This window comes from Cariama cristata, unplaced genomic scaffold, assembly GCF_000690535.1.
Source record: "Cariama cristata isolate BGI_N322 unplaced genomic scaffold, ASM69053v1 scaffold14426, whole genome shotgun sequence".
In the NCBI taxonomy this organism is placed as follows: domain Eukaryota; kingdom Metazoa; phylum Chordata; class Aves; order Cariamiformes; family Cariamidae; genus Cariama; species Cariama cristata.
This window is the reverse complement of record NW_009620532.1, coordinates 15,516-35,376: the sequence shown is the minus strand read 5'-3', so window position 1 is coordinate 35,376 and position 19,861 is coordinate 15,516. Positions and strand designations below refer to the sequence as shown.

Sequence of the window (19,861 nt, the reverse complement as noted above, 5' to 3'; positions counted from 1 at the left end):
ACAAAGGGAATAAAAAATTTCAGAACCAACCCCTCTCCTGCCCTGCCTCTCCTTTGTGTTGCCAAAGAAGATCAAATCAGGAGATTTCAAGGGGAAAGCTTTTTACTTCCTGAAAATTGGGATATCTTCAAGGTGATGCAAAACCCACCCACCCTTTGCTCCTACCTTTCCTGGGAGATGCGGCGTGAAGTTGGGTTGCAGACTGTGCACAGAGGGATGCTGCCGTGAGCAGCACCGGAGCTGGCACACGCTCGGGTACCTTAATGCAGTTGTAGGACCACCCTCAAACACTCTAACATACGTTTGGCCTTGTAACCACCTAGACCCAGGGGACTTGACATGTAGTTCCCAGCAAGTTACTCCGTTCCATCCCATTTGACATTTTTTCCCTCCTTCTGCAACACAACCCACTGTACATTTAGCAAACATATTCACACTATCAAGTTGAAATAGACTTTAATTTTTCTCTGCCTTTGCACTCGATGTTGTCCCCACAGGAGGAGACATGAATTTCACTGCCAATTACACTTGGAGTAACTCAGTTAGTCCTGAAATACAGAACAGGGAGCATTTTATATTTTCTCTGTCATCTCATTTATAATATTTGTAGATTTTTTTTTTAAAAAAGGTTCCTTTTTCTCTGGCAATTCTTTGCTGATCATTAGCTATAAATAGATTATATCAATGCATGTAAAAGCCTGCTTATTTTATAAACTACAGCTACAATTTTATTTTAAGGTAAATGAGTGGCAAGCAAAGAGCAAAAAGGCACATATGTTAGAGGTATGCAAGATAATGCTTAAACTACCAGTGGTGTTCTCTTCACCTACCTTGACTCCAAACCAAAGAACAGGGAATACAGCTGAATTACAGGCCAACAGATTTACATATTTGGACACCACCCTCCCCCCCGCAAAAAAGAAACATACAGAACAAATCCATTGTTGCAAGGTATTTCCAAGATTCTTATGGAATTCAATAGTAAGGTACTTTAAAAAAAATCTGCCATATGTCCCACAAAATGGACATGTACTAAACTTGATGTTTTATGGAGTTCTTAGGGAATTAAGCTTTCACTGTATATTTCTTCATAAAAATTTGGTGGAAAGTGGTATCAACTATTTCAACATGAAAGGATAAAGCTGGGAATAATGACGACTTTTCTTTTCCTGGACTGTATATACTGTCCTGTTGTATATATAATTTGTCCATTTTGATAGGAATATTTTTCCTTTCTGTACAGTTATGTTACTTTGGTAGAGAAGACAATGGAGGGAATAATTGGTCGTCTTGACTTTGGTATGAAAAAAGTTAAATCTTCTTTCCAAGGTGGAAGTTAAGTACACCCATGCAGCTTGGTAAAACTAACATTAATGTGAATCAATAACATGCTGTGACTCAAGGTGCTGAAGGCATGCAAGTTTGCAGCAAAACTAAACTAAAGAAAGCAAAATTCACTTGTGAAATGGAGAAAATCACTAATACAACTTAATATTAGCTTTCAATTAACAGATGTAGCCTTCACTATACACTGTGAAGCTCAGTTTGCTAGACTTAAAATAGAAAGAACTAGTGAACAGTGAACAAAAAATTGCTGGTCTGTTTTTGCCAGAAGCCTGATGACGAGATCACATTGGTCTTCATCGATGAACATGAAAGAGTTTGGTCATGATCAGACCCCAGTGTCCGTGAATGGGTATAAACTGCTCAGGGTGACCTGTTGGGCAGCAGACTAAGGAATTTGAAATAGCACATGTCAGAGGATGAAAGTAGGCAACGTTCATGTGCACAGTGAAAAAGATGAGCTCCTAAGAAGTCATTTTGCATAGAGGAAAAGGTGGCTGGATCTCTACTCCTATCAGATTCGAGGTTGAGGACTCTCTCAAACTTGTTTTTCCTGATAGAGCAGAGGAGAGACTTTCCTGTTCCTGTATCCGTTATGTTTCCTCCAACCTGATTTGCAGACTGCCAATTATAATGTCTCCTATTGCTGTTATTTAAATGACAAAATTTGAAAATAATCTAGTTAAGAACACAGACAAAAAAAAAAATCCAAGAGAGGACTGGGGACAAAAGACATATGCCAGATTTTCTTGGATAATGAGCTTTTAAAGCTCATTTCTTGGTATAAAAATTCTATATCAAAAAAGAAGTTGCCACTTTTTCTCTTCTTGTTACAGTAGTAAAAGAGTGTTTGGAATATGCAAAACCTTAATATTGGATCTGCACCAGGAAATGAAGCCAGAGGATCTGGCCAGGAAATATGTGCTCTAAAAACCGGGCAAATCTAACATAGCAGTGGCTGAGGGACAAAACACTGGAGATTTCAGGATTGCTGCAGTATGAGAGGCTCCATGAAACACAATGAATCCCTGACAAGTGTTTTTTTTAAAAGCCAGCTCTGAAAACTTTCCAGAATACACTTCTACTTTTGTCTATTTTGCCAATAACTACAGGGCAAATTCAGGGCAACTCTATTCTAGAGAGCTGCATTTTCCAATCAGGGCTGCTAATATTAAAATATCCCTAGTGCCAAGTTTGCAAGTCGGAAGATGCCCTTGTGAAGCAATGATATGGTAACTAAATCATACTGACTATTATGCCTATAATCTGTCCTGTGTCCAACATTGAGAGAAGCAGGTGCATCCTCTCAAAGGGCTTCCATAAAAGTGTTCTTTCTCTGCATTTTCAGACATAATTACTTTGCAGTAAATGTATATATATATGTGTGTGTGTGTGTGTCTATATATGTATATATATTCAAGTATATATTTCGGAATTTTATAAATAAATTACATGATAAAACAATCCCCATAAAGATGCTATAAGCTATCTCACAGGCTTCAACAAACTAGTCCATAAAGAATTATTCTTTCTTTAATTCCAAACAATAGCAGCATGGTCTCGAAATTCATTTGCACACTTGTTCTTTCTCTTACCAGCTGTTGCCCTTTTGGACCCCAACCAGCATACTGAAGCTTTGCATTGCTGACCTCAGGGGGATACAAATTCTGGGGATCTCTGCAAAAAAGAGAAAAATAAGATTTCAGCTTCAGAAATGTCCTTATTTAAGCTGGTGCACGTGTGCTTTGGAAATCCACCATGACCTCGTAAGGTGTCTTTCAGCTGGAATAATCTAATATTTAGTGCCAGATTTCGGTAGATTTTTTTACCATCAGGTAAGCACTATACCACTAGCAAGCATTGGTAAGATCAAGTATTTAACTGACAATTTCTGTTTAAACACATTAGTTCCACTGTTGACTTGCCTAAGCCTTAAGAATTAGTCAAGGGATGGTAAACAAAGTAATTGTATTTATCAACACTGGTGATGTCCACAAAGGATAAACAATAATTATATTTTTGAATCATACTGCCAGAAGAAAAATATAATTTCCTCTTCTTCACCGCATGGCTTTTCTGCCTAATAATTTTCCTTTGAACATAACAGCAGAAAAGTTTAGCAACTGCGTAACAACTGATGTGCAACCTGGCTTCAAAGGGAAAAGCTCCTATTAATACCAAATATCTCCATTTCTTTAGAAAATAAAATCAAAATGCTTTTCTTGTTCTTTCATCCATTACCTTCATTTTGTAGCAGAACATCAGTGAGACATAGCAAATGCAATATAGAAAAAGGAGATTTTTTTGGTAAATCTCAGAGCAGCATAATGTCATTTTATCACAATACAGAGAGCATTGCCTTGACTGTATTTATACTCAGCACAAATAATTACATTACATGTTCTGAAGTCACACTGCTACAACTCTGTGTATAGTAATATTCTACAAACAAGAACACTAATATAGCCTGTATACAGTACGCCTCATTAGCAGATCTCAAACTGCTTTAAAAAGCAAGGTTATTATCATCACTGGTCTACAGATAGGAATAACAAGGCAATTTGAGGCCAACATCACCCAAAACCAGAGAAAAGAGCCAAAGCCTCCCTAGCCTTTAAGCAAAAGGCCTTCTCTCCTTGTACAGAGTGTATTTCTTCATTGTTTTTTATTTCTTCAATGTTTTCCAGACCGTACTTTCAAAACAGAACAAAACTGAATGCCATAATTAGACACTAACTAACTGAATTCTCTTTATTGCCTGCTTTGTGACCTGGTGCTGTACCACAGCTACACTCCAGCTCTGCCCTTTCAGGCAAGAACTCCCTTGGCTGCACGTTCCCACGGCACGGGGGCTGTTGTGGCAAGTCCAAAGACAGTAGAAAGAGGAATGTTTAGAAATTGATTTTGGGTAGTCTTTCCAATGTGAAAAAGCTAGCTTTTCCTGTGAACTCCTGTTGAAAGGCCAGCTAGAATCAGAGCAGACCCTAGATGAGGACACCAATGCCTCCAGTTTCCCTCTTCCGTAATTCCTGCAGTTGGAACAGCAACTTCTGCTCTCCTGCTAGGTGTGTATCAGTGGTTATAAACCATAACCCATAATGTCTGCAAGGCCTCCGGGAAGAGGTCCATGGACCTGATTAAAATTAAAGTGCTTAAGATGACAGGTTTAATGCAGAGGGGATCCATTAGGAACGTGGAGGGGCACGAGTGGTTTGCTGAGGCAGTGACCCTTCAAGTCTGAGCTTACTGCAGGGTGCCCACACAGCCTTTGTCTCTATAGGCAAAGTGCCACCCACAACTGCTGCTGGTGGAGTAAAATTCTATCTTCTTCTCACAGTTTTTAACCAGAAGGTGTCTTTGCAGGTACCCTAAAGTCATTTTTGTAAGGTATGGATAAGAGAACATATAAGTCTCATACTGAAATTCTACTAATAGCAGCCACAAAATTCCCATTCCAGTAAGAATAATAGCCATACATCTTCTTTTGGATCTTTTCAAGCTTGTATGCATTAGCTACTTAAGTTTCAAGTCAGCTATTCCTGCTAAGACTCAATTTCTTTGGTTAGCCATCTTGATTATCTTAACAGAGAGTAACCTCTGAGCGCAGGAGGAAGAGAGAAAAATAGTGAATCAAATCAAAACCTCCTATGGGAGGAAAAAAGATACTTCACTATTTGTCAAACAAATTATCTGGTTCTTGGGGTTTTTTACCCATGGTGAGAAGAGGAGCAAGATCTTACAAATGGAGGGGGAAATATCATCCCTAAATAAACAGATTATACAAATTGTAAGAAATCAAACCTGTAATGCTTCAGATAACACAGGTGGAGCTAAGGGATAGACATACCAATTACAGCCAATAATTCAAACCAGAGCCCAGACAAGTCCTGTCAGTTCTGCTCACTGCATCATCTTTTAGAAGAGGAAAACTCTAACGCAATGAGAAATGCTGCATAAACCAGCTTTGGTAGCTGATAAGGCAGAAAGAAAAGTACTCCATTCTATCTACCAGCAAGGAGCTCTGCTGCAGACAAAAAACCAAAGTCATCTTCCCTTTCTCTGGCATGGCTGAGGAAAAATAGAATTGCATCTCTTGAGTTCCTTCTTAAGTTGTTCAGAATGGCTGGGAAACTTCTTTTGTAGCAAAATCTTGTTTGTTCGCCTTGAAACCTTTTGATAAATATGTGGATAGAAAGGCTGACCAATGGAATTGCATATTGTCTGGAGGTGCCTGATTTACAAACCTAATTACCATAAACTGCCTCTATATTTAGCACGTAACAGCATGCACATCCAGGTTATGATGTAGACCACTGAAGGCAGGCAATCCATCCTCATGCTGTGATTCATTCTTTTCTACCACAGGCTATGAATGTAGTCTAAGATCCTAGTTTCCCCCCACAAACACTCCTGAGAGATGGACATTTTCCTCTTGGTAGATTTTGGCTTGCTCCTCATTTCTTCCGAAGAGACTCCTCTTCCCTAGAATAACAACATTCACTCCCTCACCTGCAGGAAACTTCAGCGTTATGTGCAAAGGGCTTGAGAAGACATCCACCCTTTCCAAGCCTGATCTAGCAGGCTTCAGAGAAACTGCAGGAATGATCTGGAGATAGGCTGTATTAGCAGTGGCCAGGGGAGATCGCGCTGTCAGGAAGCCTGAAGGTGGCATGAAAATGGAGTTCACCTACTTGTGAACTTTACCGTGAAAGACTCGATTCCCATAGGGTTACTTGGGCTATGCTGGGTGCATGGTCTGAGGTGGAACACACGTGGACTCCCTCCCTGCCAGCCCCAATCAACCCCTTTACAAACCCATTATGAGAGAGGAGGAGGAGTTGTCTACACAGCTGCTCCAGGCACGATGGCCACAACCCTCTACCGTTCTCCCCAGGAAAGCTCTTAGTGATCCTCAAACTGAAAAATCTGTTTGGAGAGCAGCTATCAAGCACGTTTCCAATTCTCTCACACTATTCTGGACCTTTAGCTCTCCTTGGTAAAAATCCCTTAAGGGAGTCAGACCAAATGCACACCTATATCCCAGGAGCACTCGACCATTTTCCAAGTGCTGCATAAATGGGATCTCATGCCAGTCAGCTCCTTCTAGGAGGTATGTTATTGCTGATAAGCTATAGTTCTCCATAGCTACACCCTTGCTTCTCCTCCAAAACAGCCTGCTTAAAATCCCTCTGTATTTTTTCTTGAATCAATCAATACTACAGGTCATCTCAGCCTCTCCAAAGAGCCAGTCCTCCTCGCAGACACTCATAATTAAGGCTTGTTTGGATTTGAGCCTTCCCCTTGTGAGCTCATTTGTGCAAGATACTGGTTTGGAAATGGGCTATTCTGAAGGCAGTCCGTATATCTCCTGTTATTGGTTTGCATGAAGATCTAGGTTCACTGCATCTTCACACCATTTTCACTATTTCCTTACGGAAAAGAACCTTAATCTTCATTTCCAGCCAAATAAATGCAAGGCCTTATTAAAGGGTTGCCATTATTTCTTCCAGCTCTTAAAATGATTGATTTTAAAGCATGGGAAAGAAGGGAATAATAATGTTGGTTTAGGCCAGAGAGAAGATGAAGCAGGTGCTGTATAAACTCTTACTGTTAAGACAACAGTGTCTAGACCAGAGGCTGCTAAATTGCTCCAGACACGGGCATGATTTCATCACAATGTTCAAAAAACATTATGAAGTAGTAAATTGTGAAATTTGCTCATTTAGATGAAGCTTTCTACCAAAAAATCTCCCCTCAAAATTTCTGAATAAGGAAAATTCCTGAAGGCAATTAGCATGCTGTCTGCCAAATCATTTTTGCTTGTAATTTAGCTCAGAACATATATGTAGAATAAAACATACTAATCAATCATATCAGGTTGCCTGGTTTAGACCTTAAAAAATACTGTGATTAATGAGGAACGAGTTTTAAAGAGACTGTACTGTTTTTGCTGAAATTTAGCTGAAATCTATGTGTTCCCTCTTCTGACATTTTCTCCTGTTCTTAAGAAGACCAATTTCCCTCGGAGACTTCATGGCACTGAGTCTCCCCTTGAGCACAAACATGACAAACAGTTCTATATTAAGTTCTTCAAAAGCAACTTTAAAATGATAGAAATTTTCCACTATAATTGAGGGAGAGGCTCCTTTTACTTCAAGAAAAATACTTTACAATGCCAGACTGAAAAAGTCTGAAACTGAAAAAGCAGTGGAAGTCTGGGGTATGGTATAGACTGTTTTTCTAGGGTCTGTTTTAATAACTTTTAATTTTAATTTTAAATGTAGAACAATAGGATTTGTATGGAAATTCTTTGCACATGCTGCCACTGTGAGCAAAAATGCAAAAATTTGCACCAAAGGCTGCTCTGACATGTTCATCTTCTAAACAAATAACCAAGACTATGTATATGAGCTGGAGTGAGTTCTTAAGAAAAACTTTGAACTCCCTTAATTAACTACATCATAATTTTGGAAAATATAAAAAGTATATTAGGATTTCAGTAGTTTATGCAAGCAATTGAAGAAATAAAGACAGTTTAAAAAAAAGTGTGAGGAAGGCAGAAATTTCTCCTCTTGTTATTTGCATCGAGCGAGCACTGAATATTTTGAAAGACAACAGCTCTGAGCACATCAGCTCACAGTAATTTAAGCATTTTTTTCTGGTTAACTATAAAAAACTACCTATCTATCTAAACTATCTGTCTCAGCACCAGAACTTGGTGTCTTCACATCTGCTTTTAATAGCATACAATCAGACAACAGCTTAGACAGATTTCTTCTTCCTTAGAAACAAGGAAAGAAAAAAGAGATATAAATCACCATGTAGAGAATAACCTGGAAGGATTATAAAGAACTGGAAACTTCATAATATTTAAATGTTTTTGATGCATGATGAGAAAAAAGTGCACTGGACAGAATTCGCCAAAATAAATAAAAGCGTGTAAAACATATATGTGTTCATAAATGTACAAAGAATCATAGATAAGGACTTGGAGAAAGAGGGAAAGATTTCCAAGAAGCAGGAAAGCCATTTCTTGAGAAGCAAAACTGCATTTTTAAACAATTAAATGACTTGTTTACTTCAGTATTCACCAAGGAGAAGAGGAGACAGGTGCCATTAAGAAAATTGCTTCCCAGAGGATAAACAATCCTGCAGAGACTTGCAGTGAGAGAGAATAAAATATAATACAAATGGGAATCAAAGACTTGCCAGAACAGATAATCAAGAAATCAGACTGTCAGAAGATGCAACTAAAAGAATCCTCCTGGAATTCTAATAAAAGTGCTTAAATAGATGGGGAAGGTTCTTCCATTCATCTAGACTCATCTGCTATTAAATATTTAATGCACATACGCACACATACACATTTCCCCTACAGCACTTTTCAGTGAACAAAAGTAGAAGGAGGTAATGAAAGCAATTTGAACTTACTAATTTCAAGTACAGATACACATCAGATCATTCAGCTGTTCTTAAAAGCAACTGAGCTCACCAACGATTTTGTCCAAGATGAATGAACTCTATGGATTTATAGCATGAAAAGACAAAACCCAAGGGAATCTAAAACATTTGTCCCTAATTCGGCAATCCAGATTCAAGCCAACAATATGAGCTCAAAGGTCTTTTTGATTATAGTCTGCCTGTGCCTGTAAAGCATTCATCAATGTAATATTTGATACTGGGCCTGCAAAATCTTGTACAATACTAATAATGCTTTAAAATCAATCACTTGTCAGAAAAGGAGCCACCAACTTCCATTGGGAATTATATAAAATGATGGCAAAGGCTTGCCTTTCTAGTGAAGGTCTACAAACACTGATTTAAAAACGTACTGGAAACTGGTACATGGCTAGGAGTAATGGTAATGCAGTCTGGAGGACTGCAAGCCGTTGATTAAAATCTCTAGGTTTCCCTGAGTAAGCAAACAGTGGAAATGGTCCTTAGATACTGGTAGCATTACTTTTAAAATTATGACATTATCATGTTTCTCATGTGACCTCTCTAAATCATACATCACAGAGCGAAATTTTGCTCCATTTTTTAAAAGAACTTCTGTTCCTGGAGTCATATTTTATCCCCTAAACAGACAATGAGAGGTGATAGCATTCAGGTGATAAAAACAACCACTTAAAAGTAATTTTTTCTTGCTTATGTAATTTTCTCTTACTCTACAGAGGGTTCTCAGCCATCTTTGATCTCAGAGCTACTCAAGGCTTGAGGCAGGGCACTGGATTTATGAAGACTGGAAGTCTATATATCTACAACAAAGGCATGGAAAAATGAAAATCTAAATATTTGAATGCTATCAAGAAAGCTAGTCGGAATTACAGCTAGCTAAAGGTCAGCTATCCAAAACATAGGCAAAAAAATACAAGTTGAAGAGAAACAACCCAATAAGCACTCAGATGTTTAAGAATGAACTGGGGAGATCTCAACAATAATGAGCCCGGGATGAATGTACATGGTTCTTCAGAGTGACTCTGCCAGTCTCCAGGAAAGGATGTTTGTGATGAAACCTTAGCATTTTCCATCCATCTGACCTTGTCTGACTTCCAAACCTAATAAAAATATAGCACCATGATGTGATGCCTGCAGAGAGCAATACGGGATTATTGGTACATAAAATGAGATACAGCTGTGATCTCCTACTACCAGAGACAGTGCCTCGTTACAATATGACATCACTGGATGCTAGGTCACACTTAATTGGGGCAAGAGATTGATTACTGGGCTTATGCTCTAAACTGATCTTGCAGTTTGTCTAACTGGGTTTCAGACAAAACCAAAATGATTCAGTATTCTCCGTATCTTTTTGAAAAATAAGAATCTTTGAGCAAATCTTATTTCTTTTTGTGTCAACAGGATAAGGAGATCTTGAGGTTTGTGCATAGGTTCTCAGGAATATTGAAACATAATACTCTTCTAAACAGCCTCTCCACACCATGTCCTTATCAGTAAAAATAAACAAGGTATACACTTATTAGAGCCATTGTTTCCATTTCTTAACAACAGTGATACAATCACTTTTAAGCAATAACACAATTGGCTTGATTTCAGATACAGTTTAAAAGTAGATTGTAAAATACTATCCTTATTTAAAGGACTAATATACCACTCTAGCCCTACAGTTCTGCCCCACAACAGAGACGTATAAACCTCAAGTACATACACAAGAGGAAATGCTCGCGTTTGAAATGGGGTGTAATTTTGCCTTCACAACTGCATATGGAAGATCATTTCATTCCTCTGTCTGTCTCATGTGTGACATGGGAAAGCAACATTTTCTATTCCTGTCTTATCTCCTCAAATATGTAGTAGAGGATTCAATAAATGGACGGTTAGGGTAAAGGGTGAAGAGACATCAGGGCTGGTGTGACACAGTCTGGGCTAGCAGCCTGGGATTATATCACTTTTGCCATAAAGAGACTTTCTCAGTGGTTACTGTATCAAGGAAAACCCTGGCTGTAGTACCCTTTCTCTACCCAAAGGTCCTTCCTTGCATTTCCTAAATTTCCCCATTCCCTTCTTCCCCATATATTCTGAGCTCCCCAAGGCAGCAGGATGCCTATTTTGGGATAACAAGACTTTTTCAGCCTATTAAATTTGGTTAGTGCCTGCCTGTGAAGTGGTCACAGAACCAGGTAGCAAGGATGGAAGGGAGCCCCAGGACACCACTGAGGTGCACAAGTGCTATGGTGCTGACCACTTACATTCCTTAGATGTGGGGCGCAGATTGCTATATAGTCCTCAGTGACTGGGCATAGGTCCCTATATAGCCCTCACTATATAACCTGAGCCCAGGTCTCATTAAACCCCATGACAGCGAGGAAATGTCTATAATCCTCAAAACCAGCATTTTTTCAGGTGCCCACAAAAAATGAGTCTGTGTCTTGTAACATGCAGTGCACACTCTTTGTACTGTGTAATCAAACAACAATACACTGAACATTTAGGTAGGCTGAAGGAGTTTATCACCCAATCACAGCAACAAATAATGAAGACCCAGGCTGCAGGGTGTCTCCACGGCCTGACAGCAGCAGAGCAAAAATCTCCCCCTGGGGAAATGCATATTTCTTGTTCCTATTTTAGCAGAAAACTACTCAGAGCCTTGAACATTAGGACAAAAACACAAAGAAAAAAATACCAATCCCCACTATGAAAATCCACCTACAGAACGATTTTATTTCTGGGAAGGTGATGCATGGAAAGAGCAATTGTATAGGCTGTGGTTAGTTGCCTATTCAGTGCTATGTACCATCACTTTATACATTCTCTTTCATTCACCTTTATTCCCCTTTTCTATCAAAACTCTATGTACTAACTTAATGTGGTTGAGTATGAATAAGGAGGAAACCCCATGACAATGTGCCAAGTTTTGGCAGTGGTCAGTGTTGGAATGTGCGTGTATCCTGTGGCAGTGTCTATGGTTTGGAGGCTGACCACAGCCTTGGGACCAGAGGAGGTTCATTCACACTGAGATAGGCCAATATTTTCAAATTCAGATAAGTTTCTCACCAGCGCAGCACATTTTATTCAAGAATAGAATTTAATAGGAGCCCTGCCTCCTTTTCAGGGGGTGCAGCCTCAGACAAACACTATGGAAGAGTTTGCTTCCAACCTTTCTTCTTTCCTTTTTTTTTCCTGATGAGTCATAAGCTATTGACCTTTTCTGTAACATAAGGAGGTTGGTTGCTGGGCTTTTCTCTGCTAAACTCCTAACTTCTGCATCTAACTATTAATTACCCAAGATATTTTCTTTTTTTAGTTCCAGCAGTCATTACTCTAACTCTTAATATCAAATTGTCCCATCAGGGGACTATTCATTATTATTATCGCTATACATGGTTTCTAAGGTGTCCACCCACATCACAACTGATTCTGGAAGCCAGAAACATGTGGTAAGAATTGCTTTGCCTACACGGGAGAGGAACATTTCACATAAAAAAATGCTATTCATTGACCAACATGGGCAAGCAAATGGCAAATCCCCTGGGGAAATGATACGGTGTTGAGCTGCTGAAGTGGATTTCCTCCCACCAGCACAGCCAACAGACTTGCCTGAACTCCCTTCCAAGGCTGAGCTGCTTTCAACCTGCCACTGCTTGGAAGTAAGTGATGCTCAAATAACAGCTTTGCTTAATAAAATGCTGGCTTTTTCTTTTTAAAGACGTACAAAATGTATTAACAAGCAATAAGCCAGTATGTGATTTAACTACCGTTCCAGTGATTTGCAGAGTGTTTAATTCAGATGATTATGAAAAGCAAGAAGCCCAACAGCTCCATCAGGACTTGAGCCAAATGCCAGTAAACTCAACTGAAAGATTCCTATCCACTTCAGAGGATTTAAGGTCAGGCTCCACAATCAAGCCATCAAGTTTAACTATTCGAAGGGCCAGTCTTCTGTTGTCAAAATACAACTGAAAAAGCATACCGCATCATGAAGATATTGTTATTTACAGTCTGGCATAAAAGCCACCACACTATACAGCAGAGGTGACTTAATTAACTATATAAAGTATCTCAGAAAGATGATAAAAACTATAGAATGATAATTGGTAAAGCGGGAGCAGAGAGAAGAAGTAGCAATAGCAGATTCTTCACAAACTGCAGAATACATTTTTCTACTTTTTTAACAAATTTCATGTCATTATTTGGTTTTATATACCTTTTTATAAGGGTTTATTTCAACCTCTGTATATCGTTGTTGGGGGAAAATATTCAGCTCCTCTAAGTAAAATTTAATTAGCTGAAAACAGAGTATTAATTACAGTATTTTTTCTTCTTAAAATAAAATGTGGGCTCTAGTGCAAATTTACAAATCTTAAAGACTACAATTGTGCATCACTCTCTACAGTAATTATCACATATTGCCTCTGTCAGGTAAGCAATATTTCTCTCCTTGCTTTGCAGATGGGGACATTGAGGCACAGGAGGTTTCTTCAATGCTACAGAGAAGGGGCATAACAGGCCAGAACCAAATAAAACACAATAGTCTTGGTCAAATGGATGGATGTCTGCAGCACAGCCTGTTCCCTGAAGTTTTTTTAACCATGATTTTAAATAATCAAACACATTTACCTTTTACTGTGAACTTGGAAATGGGACCATGTGCAAGGAAAACCTTGCTGTCTTTCAAAACATTATACAACAGGGTATGTACCAATCTGATTAAGTTTTCTCTAATTAACTTTAACCTCTATCCTGCCAGCAGCTTGTATGAAAGAAAGAGACAGGAACATTAGTGAGAGCTCTGCAGAGAGATCTACAGACATCACTTTGAAAATTTACTCACAGTGAAGCACGGGTTCAGTTCCTCCACCTGTTATCACTTCTGTGGATCTCCAATGCACATTTTGCACTCACTTCACTCACGGGACTTCTCTTGAAGTTACTGGGAGTTCAGTGTGGGGGAAGCATGCAGTATTGTACAGACCCTCGGCAGCGTAGGCAGGAAGAGCTCAACTCAGCTCCGTGATTGCTCCTGTGATCTACTTACCATGTTCCTCTGACTACACCATATAAATTTGGGAAGAAATACGGATTCTGCTTAGGAGTAACTGTGTAGAATTTCCTCCTTCCCATACACAAAATCAATCAGGAGTGGGAATAACTGCTGATTTTCTCAATGATCCCTATAAGCATATTTGGAGGCTCCCATTGACATGCCCCATGTCAATGTGCTAACACCATGCTGAGAACTCCTACGAAGGGGTCAGCACTAATCCCTGCCACTTAGCTCGGCTCAGAAGGAAACAGTTCCTGCAGAACTAGATGAGCACTAGGAGGTCTGAGGAAATGTATTTTTTTATGCTGGGCTTTATTTTGGGGAATGCAAACACAACACAGAACTGTAGAAAAGTGTAACATTTCTGCTGGTCACAGTAAGAAGTTAAAGATAGAGGTACTCCCTTGGATATCAATCCAAAATTAACTCTTGCTTAGGACCTGTAGTGCCAGATCAAGCCAGTGGTCCAGCAGCACGCACTGGTATGAAACGCCCTTTTTCACTCTTAAGGGAAATCCTGCCACAAGGTTAGGGGAACATTTTGATCAGCCATGGCCTGACCATAAAAACTCTGAACAAACTAAGCTTTTCACCTTATTTCAGCGAAGAGTGTGAATGACTAAGATCATCCAGATTGGACTCAGTAGGAGCAACATTATTAAAACCCACAAAAGAATAAAACTATTTTTGGTGGCTGGATTTTATAAGTAGGTTGCTGCCTACATTGTATTGCTAAATTTTTATTTTCCAAAGTTAGGAAAAATACTATTGGGAAATAACTGTATATGGTATTTGTGTTCCACTTTTTCCCAGCATCTTGCTCAAGAGCTCCTTTTTCCACATCTAGGCCTGCAGATGTTCTCGCGGTACCTATAAATTACAACTAGCTGGCAATTGCAATGCACAAGTGCAACTGTGAGGCTATGAGAGGAGCTTTGCGAAAATATTTATAATGCAGACAGCTGTAAGCAGTTATCGGCAGATATATCTGAAAAGCAGCACCATTCAGAAGAAAGCAGATGGGACAATACGGAGATGTTCGTACCAGGGAACATGAGCAGCAAGCACAAAGGCTCATTCCACTAGATGGCACCCAGCGCCAGCATCTCATTTTTGGGTGAACACCAGGAGAAAAATGGGTGACGTGCAGGAAAGCTGAACTGAACATAACCTCCCTGTACATCTCAGCTCAGGGAAATGAGAACTGCGGATGTTAGCTGGCTCCCCCATGGACCACTGAAAACAGAAGGCAAATGTGAGAAAAAAAAAGGTAGGGGTTTCTACCCTGAGTTTACCAAGAGGCTGTGAGAAGGCCGAAATAACAAAAAAGGAGAAATTAAATCTCTGCAGCAAATACCCATGCAGCGACATTTTCTCTTTCTTCTACCTTGGGCTTATTTTCACTTTTAAATAAGATCCCTTGAGTCTACGTCATTGGTATATATCAGCTGTCCTATAGAGAGCCAAATTGTGCTACTACTACTTATCTGGGGAGTTTACTTCCATGACAGCTCTCATAGAAAAATGCTGAAGTTCTGCAACCTCTATAAAATACCATTTGTGAATGTATCTGTTAAGGACATGTCCAAATTGGCTTGTCAAACTTATGGAGAGGTGGGAATGAAATCTGGAAAATGCTGGTATGAGCCCCTTTTGACTTCAGACACAGCCTGAATCTGGAGAGTCTGCAGAACATGGCAAAAATAATTAGAAATTTCCCTTTAAAAAGCAATTTATGCTGGCATTTTAATGTCATGTTATTTAAAAAGTGATGCCATAGATTAGATTAATTGGCTTCCTTATTAGTTAGCCTCAGCAGGGGTGTAGCAAGGGCATGAGTGGGTACAAAGCCTAAGCTGTCTGGCTTTCCTGATGAGGTAGATCATAGCTGAGGATGAGGAACAGGGTAGAGAGGGCACAGGGAAAGTCCCACTGTCACAGCCTGTTTTCAGGAGTGAGTCTCTAACGAGCAGGAGGGATATTGCGGAGGGGAGTGAGTTTGTTCACCAGCAGTCATGGTCTCAGCTGCTGATTTGAAGGTATGCTGAGGTGCCACCAGCACACACCGATGGCATGTAAAACTGGTGCCTACTTGCAGAAGAGGATTAATGCACGAAAACAGTTTGTAGAAATGGCAAAGGGGCTGTTGCTCAGTGTCAAAGACTTTCGTCACTCCTATTACTGTCAGGTAGAGGGCAAAGATGCTGCCTGTGGATTACAAATTTTGTTGTCATCAAAGGATCTGGAACATCAAACTGAACGGAACCTTGTGCTGTGTTAGTGTGCTTGGTCCTGTCCTCAACAATCTTCATCCACACACATCCATCAGAGCAATATTCCTGGGTTAAATATGAAATATATGATGAAGAGATTTTTACCCCTTCATCCAACAGGGGCTCTACTTTCAGCTGATGTATTTCATCACCTCATACATCACGTTGAGCTACTACACCTCTCTCTTCATGCCCCACCCTAAAATACACGCAGAACTCCAAAGGAATGATAAATGCCCTTCTTCCAGGGAAATGTTAATGTGCCACTATTTCCACCACTCACATGCACTATGATCACCTGAAAGATCAATGCAATTGTTACTGTACAATACGGTTTGCAATGTCTGGATACTTACTTACAGCCTAAACCACTTCGTAAACCATACCTATACCAACATGAAATGCAGCAATCCTTCCAACCCTCCTCCTGCCAATGGTCGCCTCATCCATCACTGTACCATGCTGTGGAGACACCAATGCCTAACACACCCGCCTGCCTTCTGGTACCCTCTCACTTTCCAAATCTTCCCCTTACACTGGATACTTCTCCTCTGACACATCCAGCCCTCCAACTGCCTGCATCGCTGCTCAACCGAACACGGCGAGCAAGGTGAAACATCACTGGGTGTGCAGTATAGTTGAAGCTGGAGGGAACAAGAAGCTGGTTGTCAGGGATGAAGATCAAACCATAGTAGCAAACTGCCTGGACCACTGTATTGTTAATTTTTAGCATTTCTAATACACACTATGCATGATACTTCTATTTTTTTCCACCTTTGTTTTGTCTGGAATAGAACTGTGCTGTCAATCAAGTGCTTTTGCTCTTAGCTAGGTTTCTGCAGATACAAAGCTTATCTGCTCATGCTGTGTGTTCATCCTGTTGCCCAACACCCTTTCAGTCCACCAGCTAATTGCAGATATATTGCCAGAAAGAAGGAGTTTTCAAAAATCAAACAAATCCAGTAAGTTCCTGGGGGGAAAAAAAAGATAAGCAAAAACGAAGACCAGATTGAGGGAGGGAAGGAAAGAGACTGAAGAAGTCTGGAGCGTGTCACACAGGGACACCAGAGCTTTGACATGGATGACGGTGAGAAATCTCCTAATTCCCATGTTCCCACTGTACATGGAAACAACTTAACCTCAAGCTCATGATTTTTGTGGTGAGTCAATCACAAGATACAAGCTGTAGGGAAGCAGGCTTCACAAGCTCCAGGGCTCACAGATTTTAAAACATGTATGTCTCTAGCACAGACTTCTTTTTACAGAGTATTGTTTCTCTGTTGCTAGGCAGAAGCCAAAGAAAGTTATTTCAGATTTTTGTTGTTATTGTTTGGGTTTTTTTGGTTTTGTTTTTGTTTTTTTTCTGGGTTTTTTGTGTGTTTTTTTTTCTTTTTTTTTTGGGGGGGGGTGTATGTGGACAAGTGTGCTGAGACAAATCCTTGAGGAACACTTGAACATAACTAGTATTTTTATGGGGGGAAAAAAAAGCTGAGAGATGTGTTTATATCTTGCCACTGAATCTGTAGTTCTCTATTGTTAAACCCACTGGTTACTGTACCAAAGAAATTGGATTGGAAAGAGGGCATGGGCCTTGAAATGTAAGTGTTTCAACATCTGACATCTAGGACTTTTGCCCTTAAAACATCACTTCTGTGCTAAACAGTGAGGTCCCCTGAGGACTGCCCAGTGGGAAGGCTGCTGATCCACTGTACACAGGCATAGTGGGAGCTGCCTACACAAAGCAGAAGGAAACCCTGAGCACACAGGCACGGCCAGGATCCTGCCTTCTCTCTGGGACAGGTGCCTGGCCCATGGGTGCAGAAATCCACAGGACTTTAGGACCTGCCTCAGTGTTTTTCTAAGTCAGAGACACAGTAATCTATTTAATACAGTGGTATGAGTGAGAAAGAGTGGATATAAACTGAAAGGGGAGCTTCAGACTGGCTATAAAGAGAAACTTTTTCCTCGTGATGACTGTCAGGCAGTGGGACAGGTTGCCCAGAAAGTCTGTGCAATCTCCAGCCCTGCAGGTTTTCAAAACCCAACTGCATAAAGCTCTGAGTAACCTGCTTTGAACAGGAGGTTGGAACTTGGAAGAGCCTTTCGAGTCTGAGTTACCTGGTGATCCTGTGATCACCCTGTGTATAAACCAAGCAGATTTTTTTAAACTTTGCAGGTTTCTCCAGCTATTGCAAGGATCCAAAACATCTACTACTGTGTTCAAAACATCTAATACTGTGTTCAGTTTTGGGTCCCTCACTACAAGAAGGACATTGAGCTGCTGGAGCATGTCCAAAGAAAAGCAACAAAGCTGGTGAAGGGCCTGGAGCACAAGTCTTACGAGGAGCAGCTGAGGGAGCTGGGGGTGTTTAGTCTGGAGAAGAGGAGGCTGAGGGGAGACCTTATCGTCCTCTACAACTACCTGAAAGGAGGGTGTAGTGAGGTGGGGGTTGGGCTCTTCTCCCCAGTTACTAGCGACAGGACAAGAGGAAACGGTCTCAAGTTGCGCCAGGGGAGGTTCAGGCTGGACATTAGAAATAACTTCTCCGCTGTTAGAGTTGTTAAGCATTGGAACGGGCTCCCCAGGGAGGTGGTGGAGTCACCATCCCTGGAGGTGTTCAAAAAAGTTTAGATGTGGTGCTTCAAGATATGGTTTAGTGGGTTTAGCGGGCATGGTGGCATCAGGTATACGGTTGGACTTGATGATCTTTGAGGTCTCTTCCAACCATAACGATTCTATGATTCTATGATTCTAATCAAAGCTAAAGAAGGATCCCCTCAAGCTAATTGATGCCTATATTAAACTCTGAGCCTACCTCAGTTAGTTGCTGGCTAGGGTTAAACCACGACATTTAGGTAAAGCAATATGCTTTTATTAAGTTTAGAAATGCTGTGTAAAGCCTATGTGGTGTTCTTGTTTGTCTGCACTTACCTCTCACTCTCTGAAAAGATAAAATACAGACCCAAAGACTCATAGCTTCAGTATAACTGTGAGTGCATGTACCTAAGCAGCATTGGGATCCTGGGAACAGACTACTGGTCTATCTGCCTTCAGATGAAATGCTAGAGAGAGCATTTGTATCAAGGGAACCTGCCAAAAGACCCAAAACTGAAGGGCGATGCCTCAATTCTAACCAAATTTAAGGCACTAAACAGTCCTGGATAGATCTTCTGACAGTGCTCTGGTGAGTGGCCAACCACAACTCTCAGCCAGATGCCAATGCATCTATATTCTAGCCAAAAACTTGAAATCTGGAATATGAAATTCTTGTAGTCTGACTCTCCGGGGAAGCTGAGTACTTCTGTTTCCAGACTATATCATCTTTTGTACAACACACAGCTCAGTGGATGCTGCAGCTGAATGCCAGACCATTGCAAAGGGATGTCACAGGAAACCATTTGTCACAATATACATTATTTTGCAGAATTCTTAATGGCTGAGTTTTAAAATGAAGACATTGAAAAATTGCTTACCCATGAGGTATTTTGCTGAGGACATAATATGCCGTATATGAATGCTGATACACCTGCAAAACAAAATTAAGAAAGAAAACAAAACAAAAAGAGATTAGTAATTGTCACCTCTGTTAATACGGCTCTTTTTCTGCAGAAACAATCTAGCATTTATGGCTAGGGAGCTCTTATAAATGCTTCAAAATCTATAGTAGAAAAGAACAATACATTAATTCACCTAACGGTGTTGTGTGTTCTTTTCATCTTGCACTTTATTACAGTGTTT

The 19,861-nt window shown here is 40.2% G+C and overlaps 1 protein-coding gene across 1 annotated transcript in view; it reads right to left on the bottom strand.

Moving 5' to 3' along the window:
• The window catches only part of LOC104162823 (dipeptidyl aminopeptidase-like protein 6), a gene marked incomplete at both ends in the record, with an annotated part of 90,430 nt that extends 70,781 nt beyond the window's left edge, over nt 1-19,649 (bottom strand). Inside the window, 2 exons of the mRNA XM_009701644.1 lie at nt 2,940-3,021; nt 19,597-19,649. Of these exons, the coding sequence (XP_009699946.1) occupies nt 2,940-3,021; nt 19,597-19,649 (135 nt within the window). The remainder of the gene's footprint in view (nt 1-2,939; nt 3,022-19,596) is intronic.
• Nucleotides 19,650-19,861: the final 212 nt, after the last annotated feature.